At 49.2% G+C, this 18,869-nt stretch overlaps 1 protein-coding gene across 3 annotated transcripts in view; it reads right to left on the bottom strand.

Annotated features, from left to right (window-relative positions):
* NSMCE1 (NSE1 homolog, SMC5-SMC6 complex component) overlaps positions 1 to 7,553 on the bottom strand; it is a 71,168-nt gene extending 63,615 nt beyond the window's left edge. Inside the window, exon 1 of one of the 3 annotated variants that reach the window (XM_063934580.1) lies at positions 7,529 to 7,553. Coding sequence is in view for 1 of the 3 variants with exons in the window: in XM_063934578.1 (XP_063790648.1) it covers positions 7,322 to 7,438 (117 nt within the window). In the remaining 2 variants the exon portion in view is untranslated. Of the gene's footprint in view, positions 1 to 7,321; positions 7,480 to 7,528 lie in introns of those variants that run through there. The other 2 variants (XM_063934578.1, XM_063934579.1) reach the window with 2 other exon arrangements.
* Between the last annotated feature and the right edge of the window lie 11,316 nt (positions 7,554 to 18,869).

The raw sequence follows: 18,869 nt of genomic DNA, 5'->3' as shown, positions 1-18,869 counted from the left end.
TTTTGACCACCTCCTACATTTGACATAGGCAGCACATAGCCCATGAAGTACGTCACGTGTCATGCGCTGGCTTGGTGCGTATATAAGGTGTGCGATAGACCGTCTGTACACATACAGTATCACTCGTTGCTGGCATGGGTAGTAGGGGCGATTTATCCGAGTTGCAAGGAGAGATGATTATCGTCTTTCAGGCCAAGGGTGGCAGTATTTCTGGAACAGCGCAGTTTGGGAACTGTTCGTGTGCTGCTGAGGAGAAAGTGTATCGTGACTGGACAAATGGCACCATTGCGAATAACCGACGTGGAAACTGCGGAGCACCACGTGCCATTGATGTAAGAGGTGAACATCAGCTACGAAGGTGCGTGAGGGCCGACCGACACTCTACAGTGGAGCAGCTTACCCTGATGAATGAACCTGTGGGCTACAAGATGTATGTGTGTGTGTAATAAATAGCTATATATATATATATATATATATATATATATATATATATATATATATATATATATAGCTATCTATTAGGTCCTGGGGTGAATAATAAGATTTTACTTACCGATAAATCTATTTCTCGTAGTCCGTAGTGGATGCTGGGGACTCCGTCAGGACCATGGGGAATAGCGGCTCCGCAGGAGACAGGGCACAAAAATAAAGCTTTAGGATCAGGTGGTGTGCACTGGCTCCTCCCCCTATGACCCTCCTCCAAGCCTCAGTTATTGTGCCCGGACGAGCGTACACAATAAGGAAGGATTTTGAATCCCGGGTAAGACTCATACCAGCCACACCAATCACACCGTACAACTTGTGATCTGAACCCAGTTAACAGTATGACAACGTAGGAGCCTCTGAACAGACGGCTCACAACAATAACAACCCGATTTTTTTGTAACAATAACTATGTACAAGTATTGCAGACAATCCGCACTTGGGATGGGCGCCCAGCATCCACTACGGACTACCAGAAATAGATTTATCGGTAAGTAAAATCTTATTTTCTCTAACGTCCTAGTGGATGCTGGGGACTCCGTCAGGACCATGGGGATTATACCAAAGCTCCCAAACGGGCGGGAGAGTGCGGATGACTCTGCAGCACCGAATGAGAGAACTCCAGGTCCTCTTTAGCCAGGGTATCAAATTTGTAGAATTTTACAAACGTGTTCTCCCCCCGACCACGTAGTTGCTCGGCAGAGTTGTAATGCCGAGACCCCTCGGGCAGCCGCCCAGGATGAGCCCACCTTCCTTGTGGAATGGGCATTTACATATTTTAGCTGTGGCAGGCCTGCCACATAATGTGCAAGCTGAATTGTACTACACATCCAACTAGCAATCGTCTGCTTAGAAGCAAGAGCACCCAGTTTTTTGGGTGCATACAGGATAACAGCAAGTCAGTTTTCCTGACTCCAGCCGTCCTGGAAACCGATATTTTCAGGGCCCTGACAACATCTAGCAACTTGGAGTCCTCCAAGTCCCTAGTAGCCGCAGGTACCACAATAAGCTGGTTCAGGTGAAACGCTGACACCACCTTAGGGAGAAACTGGGGACGAGTCCGCAGCTCTGCCCTGTCCGAATGGACAATCAGATATGGGCTTTTGTGAGACAAAGCCACCAATTCTGACACTCGCCTGGCCGAGGCCAGGGCCAACATCATGGTCACTTTCCATGTGAGATATTTCAAATCCACAGATTTGAGCGGTATAAACCAATGTGATTTGAGGAATCCCAGCACTACGTTGAGATCCCACAGTGCCACTGGAGGCACAAAAGGGGGTTGTATATGCAGTACTCCCTTGACAAACTTCTGGACTTCAGGAACTGAAGCCAATTCTTTCTGGAAGAAAATCGACAGGGCCGAAATTTGAACCTTAATGGACCCCAATCTGAGGCCCATAGACACTCCTGTTTTCAGGAAATGCAGGAATCGACCGAGTTGAAATTTCTTCGTGGAGCCTTCCTGGCCTCACACCACGCAACATATTTTCGCCACATGTGGTGATAATGTTGTGTGGTCACGTCCTTCCTGGCTTTGACCATGGTAGGAAAGACCTCTTCCGGAATGCCTTTTTCCCTTAGGATCCGGCGTTCAACCGCCATGCCGTCAAACGCAGCCGCGGTAAGTCTTGGAACAGACATGGTACGTGCTGAAGCAAGTCCCTTCTTAGCGGCAGAGGTCATGAGTCCTCTGTGAGTATCTCTTGAAGTTCCGGGTACCAAGTCCTTCTTGGCCAATCCGGAGCCACGAGTACAGTTCTTACTCCTCTACGTCTTATAATTCTCAATACCTTGGGTATGAGAAGCAGAGGAGGAAACACATATACCGACTGGTACGCCCACGGTGTTACCAGAACGTCCACAGCTATTGCCTGAAAGTCTCTTGATCTGGCGCAATACCTGTCCAGTTTTTTGTTCAGGCTGGACGCCATCATGTACACCTTTGGTCTTTCCCAACGGTTCACAATCATGTGGAAAACTTCCCGATGAAGTCCCCACTCTCCCGGGTGGAGGTCGTGCCTGCTGAGGAAGTCTGCTTCCCAGTTGTCCACTCCCGGAATGAACACTGCTGACAGTGCTATCACATGATTTTCCGCCCAGCGAAAAATCCTTGCAGTTTTTGCCATTGCCCTCCTGCTTCTTGTGCTGCCCTGTCTGTTTACGTGGGCGACTGCCGTGATGTTGTCCCACTGGATCAATACCGGCTGACCTTGAAGCAGAGGTCTTGCTAAGCTTAGAGCATCATAAATTGCCCTTAGCTCCAGTATATTTATGTGGAGAAAAGTCTCCAGACTTGATCACACTCCCTGGAAATTTTTTCCCTGTGTGACTGCTCCCCAGCCTCTCAGGCTGGCCTCCGTGGTCACCAGCATCCAATCCTGAATGCCGAATCTGCGGCCCTCTAGAAGATGAGCACTCTGTAACCACCACAGGAGAGACACCCTTGTCCTTGGAGATAGGGTTATCCGCCGATGCATCTGAAGATGCGATCCGGACCATTTGTCCAGCAGATACCACTGAAAAGTTCTTGCGTGGAATCTGCCGAATGGAATCGCTTCGTAATAAGCCACCATTTTTCCCAGGACTCTTGTGCAATGATGCACTGACACTTTTCCTGGTTTTAGGAGGTTCCTGACTAGCTCGGATAACTCCCTGGCTTTCTCCTCCGGGAGAAACACCTTTTTCTGGACTGTGTCCAGAATCATCCCTAGGAACAGCAGACGTGTCGTCGGAAACAACTGCGGTTTTGGAATATTTAGAATCCACCCGTGCTGTCGTAGAACTACTTGAGATAGTGCTACTCCGACCTCCAACTGTTCTCTGGACCTTGCTCTTATCAGGAGGTCGTCCATTTTCTTCGAAGAAGAATCATCATTTCGGGCATTACCTTGGTAAAGACCCGGAGTGCCGTGGACAATCCAAACGGCAGCGTCTGAAACTGATAGTGACAGTTCTGTACCACGAACCTGAGATACCCTTGGTGAGAAGGGCAAATTGGGACATGGAGGTAAGCATCCCTGATGTCCCGGGACACCATATAGTCCCCTTCTTCCTGGTTCGCTATCACTGCTCTGAGTGACTCCATCTTGATTTGAACCTTTGTAAGTGTTCAAATATTTCAGATTTAGAATAGGTCTCACCGAGCCTTCTGGTTTCAGTACCACAATATAGTGTGGAATAATACCCCTTTCCTTGTTGTAGGAGGGGTACTTTGATTATCACCTGCTGGGAATACAGCTTGTGAATTGTTTCCAATACTGGCTCCCTGTCGGAGGGAGACGTTGGTAAAGCAGACTTCAGGAACCTGCGAGGGGAAACGTCTCGACTTTCCAATCTGTACCCCTGGGATACTACTTGTAGGATCCAGGGGTCCTGTACGGCTCCAGCGTCATGCTGAGAACTTGGCAGAAGCGGTGGAAGGCTTCTGTTCCTGGGAATGGGCTGCCTGCTGCAGTCTTCTTCCCTTTCCTCTATCCCTGGGCAGATATGCTTATGGGGACGAAAGGACTGAGGCTGAAAAGACGGTGTCTTTTTCTGCATAGATGTGACTTAGGGTAAAAACGGTGGATTTCCCAGCAGTTGCCGTGGCCACCAGTTCCGATGGACCGACCCCAAATAACTCCTCCCCTTTATACGGCAATACATCTTTGTGCCGTTTGGAAACTGTATCACCTGACCACTGTCGTGTCCATAAACATCTTATTGGCAGATATGGACATCGCACTTACTCTTGATGCCAGAGTGCAAATATCCCTCTGTGCATCTCGCATATATAGAAATGCATTTTTTAAATGCTCTATAGTAAATAAAATACTGTCCCTGTCAAGGGTATCAATATTTTCAGTCAGGGAATCCGACCAAGCCACCCCCGCGCTGCACATCCAGGCTGAGGCGATCGCTGGTCGCAGTATAACACCAGTATGTGTGTATATACTTTTTAGGATATTTTCCAGCCTCCTATCAGCTGGCTCCTTGAGGGCGGCCGTATTTGGAGACGGTACCGCCACTTGTTTTGATAAGCGTGTGAGCGCCTTATCCACCCTAAGGGGTGTTTCCCAACGCGCCCTAACTTCTGGCGGGAAAGGGTATACCGCCAATAATTTTCTATCGGGGGAACCCCGCGCCTCATCACACACTTCATTTAATTTATCTGATTCAGGAAAAACTATAGGTAGTTTTTCCACACCCCACATAATACCCTTTTTTGTGGTACTTGTAGTATCAGAAATATGTAACACCTCCTTCATTGCCCTTAACAAGTAACGTGTGGCCCTAAAGGAAAATACGTTTGTTTCTTCACCGTCGACACTGGAGTCAGTGTCCGTGTCTGTGTCGACCGACTGAGGTAAAATGGGCATTATAACGTCCCTGACGGTGTTTTAGACGCCTGGACAGATACTAATATGTTTGCTGGCCGTCTCATGTCGTCAATCGACTTGCAGCGTGTTGACATTATCACGTAATTCCTTAAATAAGCCATCTATTCCGGTGTCGACTCCCTAGAGAGTGACATCACCATTACAGGCAATTTGCTCCGCCTCCCAACATCGTCCTCATACATGTCGACACACACGTACCGACACACAGCACACACACAGGGAATGCTCTGATAGAGGACAGGACCCACTAGCCCTTTGGGGAGACAGAGGGAGAGTTTGCCAGCACACACCAAAAACGCTATAATTATACAGGGACAACCTTTATATAAGTGCTTTTCCCTTATAGCATTTTAATATATGTAGTCATATCGCCAAATCAGTGCCCCCCCTCTCTGTTTTAACCCTGTTTCTGTAGTGCAGTGCAGGGGAGAGCCTGGGAGCCTTCCCACCAGCATTTCTGTGAGGGAAAATGGTGCTGTGTGCTGAGGAGAATAGGCCCCGCCCCCTTTTCGGCGGGCTTCTTCTCCCGTTTTTCTGAGACCTGGCAGGGGTTAAATACATCCATATAGCCCCCAGGGGCTATATGTGATGTATATTTAGCCATAAAAAAGGTATTATACATTGCTGCCCAGGGCGCCCCCCCAGCGCCCTGCACCCTCCGTGACCGCTGTGTGAAGTGTGCTGACAACAATGGCGCACAGCTGCAGTGCTGTGCGCTACCTCAGGAAGACTGAAAAGTCTTCTGCCGCCTGCTTCTGGACCTCTTCCATCTTCGGCATCTGCAAGGGGGGTCGGCGGCGCGGCTCCGGGACGAACCCCAGGGTGAGACCTGTGTTCCGACTCCCTCTGGAGCTAATGGTGTCCAGTAGCCTAAGAAGCCAATCCATCCTGCACGCAGGTGAGTTCACTTCTCTCCCCTAAGTCCCTCGATGCAGTGAGCCTGTTGCCAGCAGGACTCACTGAAAATAAAAAACCTAAAAACTTTTTCTAAGCAGCTCTTTAGGAGAGCCACCTAGATTGCACCCTGCTCGGACGGGCACAAAAACCTAACTGAGGCTTGGAGGAGGGTCATAGGGGGAGGAGCCAGTGCACACCACCTGATCCTAAAGCTTTATTTTTGTGCCCGGTCTCCTGCGGAGCCGCTATTCCCCATGGTCCTGACGGAGTCCCCAGCATCCACTAGGACGTTAGAGAAATATAATTAGTCAATGAGGGTTGCACTCACCAGGCAATTTATTCAGGTCCGAGCAAGGACCAAACTGTTTAGTGTTGGATTAATAGTTGTAATAGGATCAAATACTGCGAATTATTGAGAAGCCTTGTAGTTGCACCTCTTATTGACTAATTATACACACACAATATATATCTATATATAGCGGAACTTATATTGTAAAAAAAAAAAAATAACCATTTGTTTTTTTGGTGACAATATAATTCATCATTTATTCAAGTCCAAGTACTGCTGTTCTTTTCTCTGCTGGCTGTACTACATTTCTAAAGAGGGCACCGAAGCAGTTACATATTATGGGGCAGATGTATGATCCTCCGTTATGGGGGAGAAGTAGTATCAGCATACATTGGGCCTAATTCAGAACTGATCGTAGATGTGCTAAACGCCGCCGGCCCGCCCCGTGACCGCCTCTGCCTGTCAATCAGGCAAAGGCAATCGCAGGGCTAAGACAGCCGTCGGCTGTCTGGCATGCGCCGGTGCATGCGCAGTTCAGACCTGATCGCTGCTGTACCGATCAGGTCTGAATTAGCCCCATTATGTGCACTGATACTGCCTCTCCCCAATGTATGACTCTGGCGTTTGTGGGGCGCTATGCACCCATCATTATTGGCGCTATCTGTAAGATAGCAAGACGATATGCAGGGCAATGTAAGACCGGTCATTGGCACCGACAGCTGCTGCTGCCCATACACAGCAGGGCCAGCTCCAGGCTGCACGCGAGATCTTGCACATGCCCAGTGAGCCAGCCGGGGGTAGACTCAGAGCATCAGCACTAGGCTGATGCGCTGTGGGGGGCCTGGTAGGGATCGCACTCCTGCTCTCCTGGCCCCGAGATGAACATCTCAGCACTAGTGCTTCCTGCTTCACTAAGCTAGAGGAAAAGCGGAAAGAGCCATACCAGCACGATACGTACCGGAATCCTACAGCTGCGCTACATGTGGCGCACTGGGCTATGTGTGTATAGTTATATAGATTCAAGTTCAGTACATGGGATCCCCCTGGTTAGCATAACTAAACTGTATGTGTATGTATGTATGTATATATATATATATATATATATATATATATATACATACATACATTGTGGGTCATTTTCATTCTTACAGCAGCACCCCCCACACACCTCTCATAGCTACAGCATAGTAACTCTCACTGCACTGCCTGCCTGCCTGCCTGCTGCTGTATATACATCCTGTCACACAGCCAGCTGTCACTCACACCTCACCCGAGGTAAAGGATCCCGGGGATCAGTTCGGGCGTGTACAGCGCGGTACAGTACGGACACACGGCCGGGAGACACCGCTGCTTGATGCCGCCGGCTGGGAATCAGCAGCTCACGCATGAAAGTTACCCAAAAGGCGTCACTACGCGCCACGCATGCGTGCAACTACAACACTTACCAGCGAAGCCGCCAACGAGTCTAATAACGTACCTGGGTGTAGTATGAAATACCGTCACTAGAGGGCACTGCAGGTACAGTACACCGCCGGGGACACACTGTGCTAGCGTTGTGCTGCTATGTAACACAGAGAGCAGTGGATGGCACCAGGCAGCTGCTGCACCCACACAAGTCCGCCCTCACCACCAGTGTAATATTAGCACTTTTAGTCTACATAAAATAACTAAAACGCATTTCTCTGACGTCCTAAGTGGATGCTGGGGACTCCGTCAGGACCATGGGGAATAGCGGCTCCGCAGGAGACAGGGCACAAAAATAAAAGCTTTTAGGACTAGGTGGTGTGCACTGGCTCCTCCCCCTATGACCCTCCTCCAAGCCTCAGTTAGGTTAAGTTAGGTTTTTGTGCCCGGCCGAGAAGGGTGCAATCTAGGTGGCTCTCCTAAAGAGCTGCTTAGAATAAAAGTTTGTTAGGTTTTTTATTTTCAGTGAGACCTGCTGGCAACAGGCTCACTGCATCGAGGGACTAAGGGGAGAAGAAGTGAACTCACCTGCGTGCAGGATGGATTGGCTTCTTAGGCTACTGGACACTAGCTCCAGAGGGACGATCACAGGTACAGCCTGGATGGGTCACCGGAGCCGCGCCGCCGGCCCCCTTACAGATGCTGAAGAGAGAAGAGGTCCAGAAATCGGCGGCTGAAGACTTCCCAGTCTTCTTAAGGTAGCGCACAGCACTGCAGCTGTGCGCCATTGCTCTCAGCACACTTCACACCGCGGTCACTGAGGGTGCAGGGCGCTGGGGGGGGCGCCCTGGGCAGCAATGTAATTACCTTTACTGGCTAAAAATACATCACATATAGTCCCAGGGCTATTTAACCCCTGCCAGGATTACAGAAAAAACCGGGAGAAGAGCCCGCCGTGAAGGGGGCGGGGCCTATCTCCTCAGCACACAGCGCCATTTTTCCCACACAGATCCGCTGGTGGGAAGGCTCCCAGGCTCTCCCCTGCACTGTACTACAGAAACAGGGTTAAAACAGAGAGGGGGGGGCATATTTTGGCGATATAAATATATATTAAGCTGCTATAAGGGAAAACACTTACTATAAGGTTGTCCCTGTATAATTATAGCGCCTTGGTGTGTGCTGGCAAACTCTCCCTCTGTCTCCCCAAAGGGCTAGTGGGGTCCTGTCCTCTATCAGAGCATTCCCTGTGTGTGTGCTGTGTGTCGGTACGTGTGTGTCGACAGGTATGAGGACGATGTTAGTGGAGGCGGAGCAATTGCCTGTAATGGGATGTCACCCCCTAGGGAGTCGACACCGGAATGGATGGCTTTATTTATGGAATTACGTGATAGTGTCAACACGCTACAAGGTCGGTTGACGATATGAGACGGCCGGCAAACCAATTAGTACCTGTCCAGGCGTCTCAAACACCGTCAGGGGCTTTAAAACGCCCATTACCTCAGTCGGTCGACATAGACACAGACACGGACACTGACTCCAGTGTCGACGGTGAAGAAACAAACGTATTTTCCAGTAGGGCCACACGTTACATAATCACGGCAATGAAGGAGGCGTTACATATTCTGATACTACAAGTACCAAAAAAATGGGTATTATGTGGGGTGTGAAAAAAACTACCTGTAGTTTTTCCTGAATCAGATAAATTGATTGAAGTGTGTGATGAAGCGTGGGTTACCCCCGATAGGAAGTGCTAATTTCAAAGAAGTTATTGGCATTATACCCTTTCCCGCCAGAGGTTAGGGCGCGCTGGGAAACACCCCCTAGGGTAGATAAGGCGCTCACACGCTTATCAAAACAAGTGGCGTTACCGTCTCCTGATACGGCCGCCCTCAAAGATCCAGCTGATAGGAGGCTGGAAAATACTCTAAAAAGTATATACACACATACTGATGTTATACTGCGACCAGCATCGCCCCAGCATGGATGTGCAGTGCTGGGGGGGTTTGGTCGGAATCTCTGACTGAAAATATTGATACCCTTGACAGGGACAGTATTTTATTGACTATAGAGCATTTAAAGGATGCATTTCTATATATGCGTGACCAGAAGATGTTTATGGACACGACAGTGGTCAGGTGATGCGGATTCCAAACGGCACATGGAAGTATTGCCGTATAAAGGGGAGGAGTTATTTGGGGTCGGTCTATCGGACCTGGTGGCCACGGCAACAGCTGGAAAATCCACCTTTTTTTATCCCAAGTCACCTCTCAGCAGAAAAAGACACTGTCTTTTCAGCCTCAGTCCTTTCGTCCCCATAAGGGCAAGCGGCACCGCTTCTGCCAAGGCCTCAGCATGACGCTGGGGCCTTACAAGCGGACTCAGGTACGGTGGGGGGTCGTCTCAAGAGTTTCAGCGCGCAGTGGGCTCACTCGCAAGTGGACCCCTGGATCCTACAGGTAGTATCCCAGGGGTACAGATTGGAATTCGAGACGTCTCCCCCTCGCAGGTTCCTGAAGTCTGCTTTACCAACGTCTCCCTCCGACAGGGAGGCAGTATTGGAAGCAATTCACAAGCTGTATTCCCAGCAGGTGATAATAAGAGTACCCCTCCTACGACAGGGAAAGGGGTATTATTCCACACTATTTGTGGTACCGAAGCCAGACGGCTCGGTGAGACCTATTTTAAATCTGAAATCTTTGAACACTTACATACAAAGGTTCAAATTCAAGATGGAGTCACTCAGAGCAGTGATAGCGAACCTGGAAGAAGGGGACTATATGGTGTCCCTGGACATCAAGGATGCTTTCCTCCATGTCCAAATTTGCCCTTCTCACCAAGGGTACCTCAGGTTCGTAGTACAGAACTGTCACTATCAGTTTCAGACGCTGCCGTTTGGATTGTCCACGGCACCCCGGGTCTTTACCAAGGTAATGGCCGAAATGATGATTCTTCTTCGAAGAAAAGGCGTCTTAAATTATCCCTTACTTGGACGATCTCCTGATAAGGGCAAAGTCCAGGGAACAGTTGGAGGTCGGAGTAGCACTATCTTGGATACTGCTACAACAGCACGGGTGGATTCTAAATATTCCAAAATCGCAGCTGATCCCGACGACACGTCTGCTGTTCCTAGGGATGATTCTGGACACAGTCCAGAAAAAGGTGTTTCTCCCGGAGGAGAAAGCCAGGGAGTTATCCGAGCTAGTCAGGAACCTCCTAAAACCAGGAAAAGTGTCAGTGCATTATTGCACAAGGGTCCTGGGAAAAATGGTGGCTTCCTACGAAGCGATTCCATTCGGCAGATTTCACGCAAGAACTTTTCAGTGGGATCTGCTGGACAAATGGTCCGGATCGCATCTTCAGATGCATCAGCGGATAACCCTGTCTCCAAGGACAAGGGTGTCTCTTCTGTGGTGGCTGCAGAGTGCTCATCTACTAGAGGGCCGCAGATTCGGCATTCAGGACTGGGTCCTGGTGACCACGGATGCCAGCCTGAGGGGCTGGGGAGCAGTCACACAGGGAAAAAATTTCCAGGGAGTGTGGTCAAGTCTGGAGACTTCACTTCACATAAACATACTGGAGTTAAGGGCAATTTACAATGCTCTAAGCCTAGCAAGACCTCTGCTTCAAGGTCAACCGGTGCTGATCCAGTCGGACAACATCACGGCAGTCGCCCACGTAAACAGACAGGGCGGCACAAGAAGCAGGAGGGCAATGGCAGAAGCTGCAAGGATTTTCCGCTGGGCGGAAAATCATGTGATAGCACTGTCAGCAGTGTTCACGATCTCCACCCGGGAGAGTGGGGACTTCATCCGGAAGTCTTCCACATGATTGTGAACCGTTGGGAAAGACCAAAGGTGGACATGATGGCGTCCCGCCTCAACAAAAAACTGGACAGGTATTGCGCCAGGTCAAGGGACCCTCAGGCAATAGCTGTGGACGCTCTGGTAACACCGTGGGTGTACCAGTCAGTGTATGTGTTCCCTCCTCTGCCTCTCATACCCAAGGTACTGAGAATTATAAGACGGAGAGGAGTAAGAACTATACTTGTGGCTCCGGATTGGCCAAGAAGGACTTGGTTCCCGGAACTTCAAGAGATGCTCACAGAGGACCCATGACCTCTGCCGCTAAGAAGGGACTTGCTTCAGCAAGGACCCTGTCTGTTCCAAGACTTACCGCGGCTGCGTTTGACGGCATGGCGGTTGAACGCCGGATTCTAAGGGAAAAAGGCATTCCGGAAGAAGTCATACCTACCCTGGTCAAAGCCAGGAAGGAGGTGACCGCACAACATTATCACCGCATTTGGCGAAAATATGTTGTGTGGTGTGAGGCCAGGAAGGCCCCCACGGAGGAATTTCAACTCGGTCGATTCCTGCATTTCCTGCAAACAGGAGTGTCTATGGGCCTCAAATTGGGGTCCATTAAGGTTCAAATTTCGGCCCTGTCGATTTTCTTCCAGAAAGAATTGGCTTCAGTTCCTGAAGTCCAGACATTCGTCAAGGGAGTACTGCATATATAACCCCCTTTTGTGCCTCCAGTGGCACCGTGGGATCTCAACGTAGTTCTGGGATTCCTAAAATCACATTGGTTTGAACCGCTCAAATCTGTGGATTTGAAATATCTCACATGGAAAGTGACCATGCTGTTGGCCCTGGCCTCGGCCAGGCGAGTGTCAGAATTGGCGGCTTTGTCTCACAAAAGCCCATATCTGATTTTCCATTCGGACAGGGCAGAACTGCGGACTCGTCCCCAGTTTCTCCCTAAGGTGGTGTCAGCGTTTCACCTGAACCAACCTATTGTGGTGCCTGCGGCTACTAGGGACTTGGAGGACTCCAAGTTGCTAGACGTTGTCAGGGCCCTGAAAACATATGTTTCCAGGTCGGCTGGAGTCAGGAAAACTGACTCGCTGTTTATCCTGTATGCACCCAACAAGCTGGGTGCTCCTGCTTCTAAGCAGACGATTGCTCGTTGGATTTGTAGTACAATTCAGCTTGTACATTCTGTGGCAGGCCTGCCACAGCCAAAATCTGTAAATGCCCATTCCACAAGGAAGGTGGGCTCATCTTGGGCGGCTGCCCGAGGGGTCTCGGCTTTACAACTTTGCCGAGCTGCTACTTGGTCAGGGGCAAACACGTTTGCAAAATTCTACAAATTTGATACCCTGGCTGAGGAGGACCTGGAGTTCTCTCATTCGGTGCTGCAGAGTCATCCGCACTCTCCCGCCCGTTTGGGAGCTTTGGTATAATCCCCATGGTCCTGACGGAGTCCCCAGCATCCACTTAGGACGTCAGAGAAAATAAGAATTTACTTACCGATAATTCTATTTCTCGTAGTCCGTAGTGGATGCTGGGCGCCCATCCCAAGTGCGGATTGTCTGCAATACTTGTACATAGTTATTGTTACAAAAATCGGGTTATTATTGTTGTGAGCCATCTTTTCAGAGGCTCCTCTGTTATCATGCTGTTAACTGGGTTCAGATCACAAGTTGTACAGTGTGATTGGTGTGGCTGGTATGAATCTTACCCGGGATTCAAAATCCTTCCTTATTGTGTACGCTCGTCCGGGCACAGTATCCTAACTGAGGCTTGGAGGAGGGTCATAGGGGGAGGAGCCAGTGCACACCACCTAGTCCTAAAAGCTTTTATTTTTGTGCCCTGTCTCCTGCGGAGCCGCTATTCCCCATGGTCCTGACGGAGTCCCCAGCATCCACTACGGACTACGAGAAATAGAATTATCGGTAAGTAAATTCTTATATTTTACTACTTATCTCTATTTTTGGGGACCATTCATTAATTATTAGTACCTTAATTCTCAGATATGTTATGTGTCTTCCTCACCATGAATTGCTGCAGAGATAAATCTGCCGGAGCAAATCATAAATGCTCTGGACTGGTGTTGGGACCGAAAGGTTACACTGCCAAGCGGTTTAATATTGCATGTGTAAACGTAGTTCACACCTGCGCACACTCGCTCAGAGAGAGCTGGAGCAGATGGAGGCTTCCGAATAGGTGCCCCTTTGCACCCCGGTCCTCCTCCCAGTAATAAAGGACAGGGTTCAGCGGCCTGGTGCCTGATCTGAAGATGGCGCCGATCCCCCCAGTCAAGCTCTGAAAATGCTGAGTTTAGACTCCAGTGGAGAATGGGCACCTGAAATATAATGTGGAAACTACAGTTTCTGCATGTACAGGGAGTTCAAAAGTCCCACCGCAGTGAGCGTTGCAGATATCCTCTACAGCCAGGGGAGGCCAGAGAGGTCTAACACTTTCACCACCATGGGCCTTATTCAGCATGGGTCGTAGATGCATTGCATTCACATTCTCCCGACCTGTGCTGTAGTTCGCACACGCATTGCAGTCACATCCCGGAAGGTTGCGACCACAATATGATTGACAGCGGCGAGCATTGGGTGGACGGCATTGGGGGAAGGTGTTTGGTCAAAAATGCAGGTGTGGCTAGAGCGTTATCAGTGCGGCTGCATGACGTCACATGCAGCTGCTCCGATTTAAAAAATGGAGATGCACCTGCCTTTGCAGCCAGGCTGCGGAGGCAGGGAGCATCCACAATTCAGCAATACCATCGCAATTAAATTGCAATCGCATCACTGCTGGGCATTTGCATGCTGGGTGGCCTTTGCCCTGTGTTGGGCGGCCGCCAGCATTTGATTTTTTTCATTAGCAGTTTTGCAATCTTAGCAAAACTGCTAATGAAGCTGAATAAGATCCTAAGGGTGGAATTTAATTAGCCACGGCAACTTATCACGGGCTAATTGACCCCATGGGGCTATCCAATTAGCCCCAAAGCTGGAAGTTACCAGGGATGTTTTTTAATGAAGTATGGGGGTAATTCAGGTCTGATCATAGATGTGCTAAATTTAGCACATCTACGATCAGTTTCTCAGACATGCGGGCGATGCCCAACACAGGGCTAGTCCGCCCTGCATGTCTGACCCTACCCTTCAGCAAGGGTGCAAAAGCATCGCACAGCAGCGATGCTTTTGCACCCGCTGAGTAGCTCCCTGCCAGCGCAGCTCCTGCGCAGTGGCAGGCCGCTACTCGCCACGTCCCGGGTCACAGCGGCTGTGTGTGACATCACGCAGCCGCCGCGTCCCGCCCCAGCAATGGTCTGGACATGCCTGCGTTGTCCAGACAACGCCCCACCAACGGCGTTAGAACGCCGTTGGTACGTCCCCTCCCGCCTCTGCTTGTCAATCAACCCTGAGGTACTCACTCCACAAAAGGATTCAGACTGCGATTGCTGCCGCTGCAGAGATCCAGTCTAAATTAGCCGGTATGACAGCAAAAGCTCAGTCTCACCTCACTGCACGTCACTGGTCTGTACTGTTTCCTGCTTCACCTCGGTAAAGAGGTGAAGCAGGAAAAGCTATAGCAGCACCATACGTGTCGCTATAATACATCTCCCCCTATTCACTCCCCCGGTTAACACCCATTAACCCATGTTAATGCCCAATAACAGGCTATCTGGAAAAATTGGGATGAAATTGAATAGCCCTTGGCGTTAAAGCCCGAGACTACTGTACCTCTCATTTTCACATGCTGTACTTACCGTGTGGGTAACTGAATTCCCCCCTTAATGTAAATAAGTATGTAACAAATTCTCTTTTATTTCATGTAAAAAAGTGTTTAAAACTAATTAAATTGTCAGTTTACTTAGCACACATTCTCTGCAGGATGGTATTGGGATCCCGGCGGCCAGAATACCGACAGTGGCATCCCGATGTGCAGAATCCCAACACCTTGTTGGTAAGTGTTCTAACCCTCTACCCCTCTAATAATAACATTCCTTTCCCGCAGCCTGACCTTAACCCTCCCCTCCCTCTCACACATCCTAACCCTCCCCGGTGGTGCCTAACCCTCCCTCCCCATAGTATAATCTTAACCCTCCCTGCTTAGTGCCTAACCGTATTCCCCTTCTTAGTGCCTAAACCTAACCCTACCCGCAGCCTAATTCTGATCTCCCCCCCTGCAGCCTAACCCTCCCCCGCAACCTAAACCTAAACTCCCCAGCAGCCTAACTCTAATCTCCCCCCCTGCAGCCTAACCCTCCCCCGCAGCCTAAACCTAAACTCCCCCAGCAGCCTAACTCTAATCTCCCCCCCTGCAGCCTAACCCTAACCCTCCCCCGCAGCCTAAACCTAAACTCCCCCAGCAGCCTAACTCTAATCTTTCCCCCTGCAGCCTAACCCTCCCCCGCAGCCTAAACCTAAACTCCCCCAGCAGCCTAACTCTAATCTTCCCCCCTGCAGCCTAACCCTAACCCTCCCCCGCAGCCTAAACCTAAACTCCCCCAGCAGCCTAACTCTAATCTTCCCCCCTGCAGCCTAACCCTCCCCCGCAGCCTAAACCTAAACTCCCCCAGCAGCCTAACTCTAATCTTCCCCCCTGCAGCCTAACCCTAACCCTCCCCCGCAGCCTAAACCTAACCTCCCCCAGCAGCCTAACTCTAATCTTCCCCCCTGCAGCCTAACCCTAACCCTCCCCCGCAGCCTAAACCTAAACTCCCCCAGCAGCCTAACTCTAATCTTCCCCCCTGCAGCCTAACCCTAACCCTCCCCCGCAGCCTAAACCTAACCTCCCCCAGCAGCCTAACTCTAATCTTCCCCCCTGCAGCCTAACCCTAACCCTCCCCCGCAGCCTAAACCTAAACTCCCCCAGCAGCCTAACTCTAATCTTCCCCCCTGCAGCCTAACCCTAACCATCCCCCGCAGCCTAAACCTAAACTCCCCCAGCAGCCTAACTCTAATCTTCCCCCCTGCAGCCTAACCCTAACCCTCCCCCGCAGCCTAAACCTAAACTCCCCCAGCAGCCTAACTCTAATCTTCCCCCCTGCAGCCTAACCCTAACCATCCCCCGCAGCCTAAACCTAAACTCCCCCAGCAGCCTAACTCTAATCTTCCCCCCTGCAGCCTAACCCCAGGGCCGGATTAACTATGGGGCAGATGGAGCTGCAGCTCCAGGCCCCCCCTTGAAAATAGGCCCACAGAGTTTCTACAGTGCAGCCAGCCAGTGTTGACAGGAGAAAATACTTTTCTCCTGTCATCACTGATCACTCAGCAACAGGAAATGCCTCCCTCCCAGCCAAAGCTCCCCCTATCACCTCCGAACCACCTGTGCCCCGCAGCTGTGCACAGCCAGTCCCCTCCCCTGGGTTGCCAAACAAACTTGCCTGAAGCCCTGAACTGAAAGCAAGGCAGCTCAGAGTCAGACCCCACGATGTGATAAGCTCCGCCCATAATGGTGATAAGCCCCACCTCCTGGGTAGCCTGCAGCTGTGTTTTCTCACATAGCATGGGGACAGAGCTTCAGGCAATCTAAACACTCTGCCCCCGGCTGCTCCACACCTTTCACATTGAGGCTGGAGCCACCCCTACCTTGGGAAGCCAGAAGTCCCGCCCATAGGCCTGATTAGCTCCACTCCCTGGAAGTTAGCAATGTGTCCCCTCGAGTCATCAGAAGTGCTGCCCGTTCAGCTGCTGTCAGTCCTGGTCCCAGGGCCGGTGCAAGGTTTTTCGGCACCCTAGGCAAAACATGTGCCTGCTGCACTCCCCCCCCCCCCCACACACACCCCGCCCCCCTCCCCCCTGGAAAAAAAAACACACACCCAGGCTCTAAAAATTTTATTTTGAAAAACTCACTATGTGTGACATTTTGCGGGGACCCCCAGACAGGTTGTAATGTGTGTAATGTGATAGATTACCCCTGAGTGCAGCCGAACTGAATCTTTATACATTCACTGCCATGCAATATACAGCGGAGCGCAACGGGGCATGTATTTATGCTATGTAATTGAGTGCCGGATATTAACTGAATATATATATATATATATATATATATATATATTGCATATATGCATATATATATATATATATATGTATGCATATATGCATATACATACACACACACACCCCAAATCACAGCCTCAAATCCAAATTCTTCTACAGTAGAGGAATGAAGTACTGAGCTTGCAATATAAGGGTACTGTTATGGCTGCAGGAGAAGGAGTCCCAGTGAAGAAGAGATTCTGCCCATAAAAATGTATAATAGGGACCAATCCAAGGCGACTATATTGCAGGCTGCAGAAGAAGGGAAAGTATAAATATGATGTTAACAATAAAGGAATATCTTTTAAGAAACCATCAGAGTTCTATCCTCTTCAATATCAGGGACCATTCGTGGAAAGCTTTTACTCTTCCACCATGGAGGATTTTAAGAAATTATGTCAGAAAGTAGAGTCTAGAGGAATTAAGAGCAAATTCCATGGGGATAACCTTACTAGGAAGGAGAGATTAGCCCTTAAAAAACTAACAGCAGATACTGATTTGGTTTTTAGACAAGCCGATAAAGGCGGAGGTCTAGTAATACAAAGTAGAAAGGATTATCTTCTTGAAGCTAATAGACAGTTGAATAATATATCCTTTTATAAGAAATTATCATCTGACCCCACTTCGGGTTATCAGAAAGAGTTAAAAACCCTTTTAGATACAGCTCTTGTCGATGGCATTATATCAAAAGATACATGGCACTTTTTATTTTCTCTGCACCCGGTTATCCCCATATATTATCATTTACCCAAGATTCATAAACACATCACAATCCCACCTGGTCGACCTATAATTTCTGGTGTAGGTTCCCTAACCACTAATTTATCTTCTTTTGTTGATGCACATCTCCAAGGTTACGTAACGTCTCTTCAATCTTATCTAAGAGATTCTTCCGACTTTTTGAATAAAATAAATCAAATTGTCTGGAAAGATACTTATAAAATTATAACATGCGATGTGGAAGCACTCTACACCAATATCCCACATGAGAAGGGGATATTGGCAGTGCAACATTATTTACAAAAAGATCCGAATGTTTCTGAGTCGTTATGTAATTTTCTACTATCATCTATACAATTCATATTATCACATAATTATTTTTTGTTTAAATCACAATTTTTTCAGCAGTCACTGGGGACAGCCATGGGGACCAAGTTCGCCCCGAGTTTTGCCAACCTCTATATGGGGCGTTTTGAGGAGCGCCACATTTGGGGTGGCGGACATGGGGCGCGCTTGGTCTTCTTTGGGCGCTATATAGATGATTTATTTATTATTTGGGATGGGGATTATACCACAGTCACGGATTTGGTTCAGAACCTTAACAATAATGAATTTAATTTAAAATTCACACACAATGTGAGCGATATCACTCTTAATTTTTTGGACATCACGGTGAAGGTGATTGATAATCAGCTTCACACTGTCACTTTTATTAAGGATGTGGATTGTAATAAGTATCTTCATTTTGATAGTTGCCATCACAGGAGCTGGAAGGCTAACATACCTAAGGGCCAATTTATGCGAGTTCGCAGGAATTGTTCCAATAATGCGGATTATGCTGTTCAAGCAGAGGCCATGT

This window comes from Pseudophryne corroboree, chromosome 7 (genome assembly GCF_028390025.1).
Source record: "Pseudophryne corroboree isolate aPseCor3 chromosome 7, aPseCor3.hap2, whole genome shotgun sequence".
Lineage (NCBI taxonomy): Eukaryota > Metazoa > Chordata > Amphibia > Anura > Myobatrachidae > Pseudophryne > Pseudophryne corroboree.
This window is presented reverse-complemented; position numbering and strand designations above follow the sequence as displayed.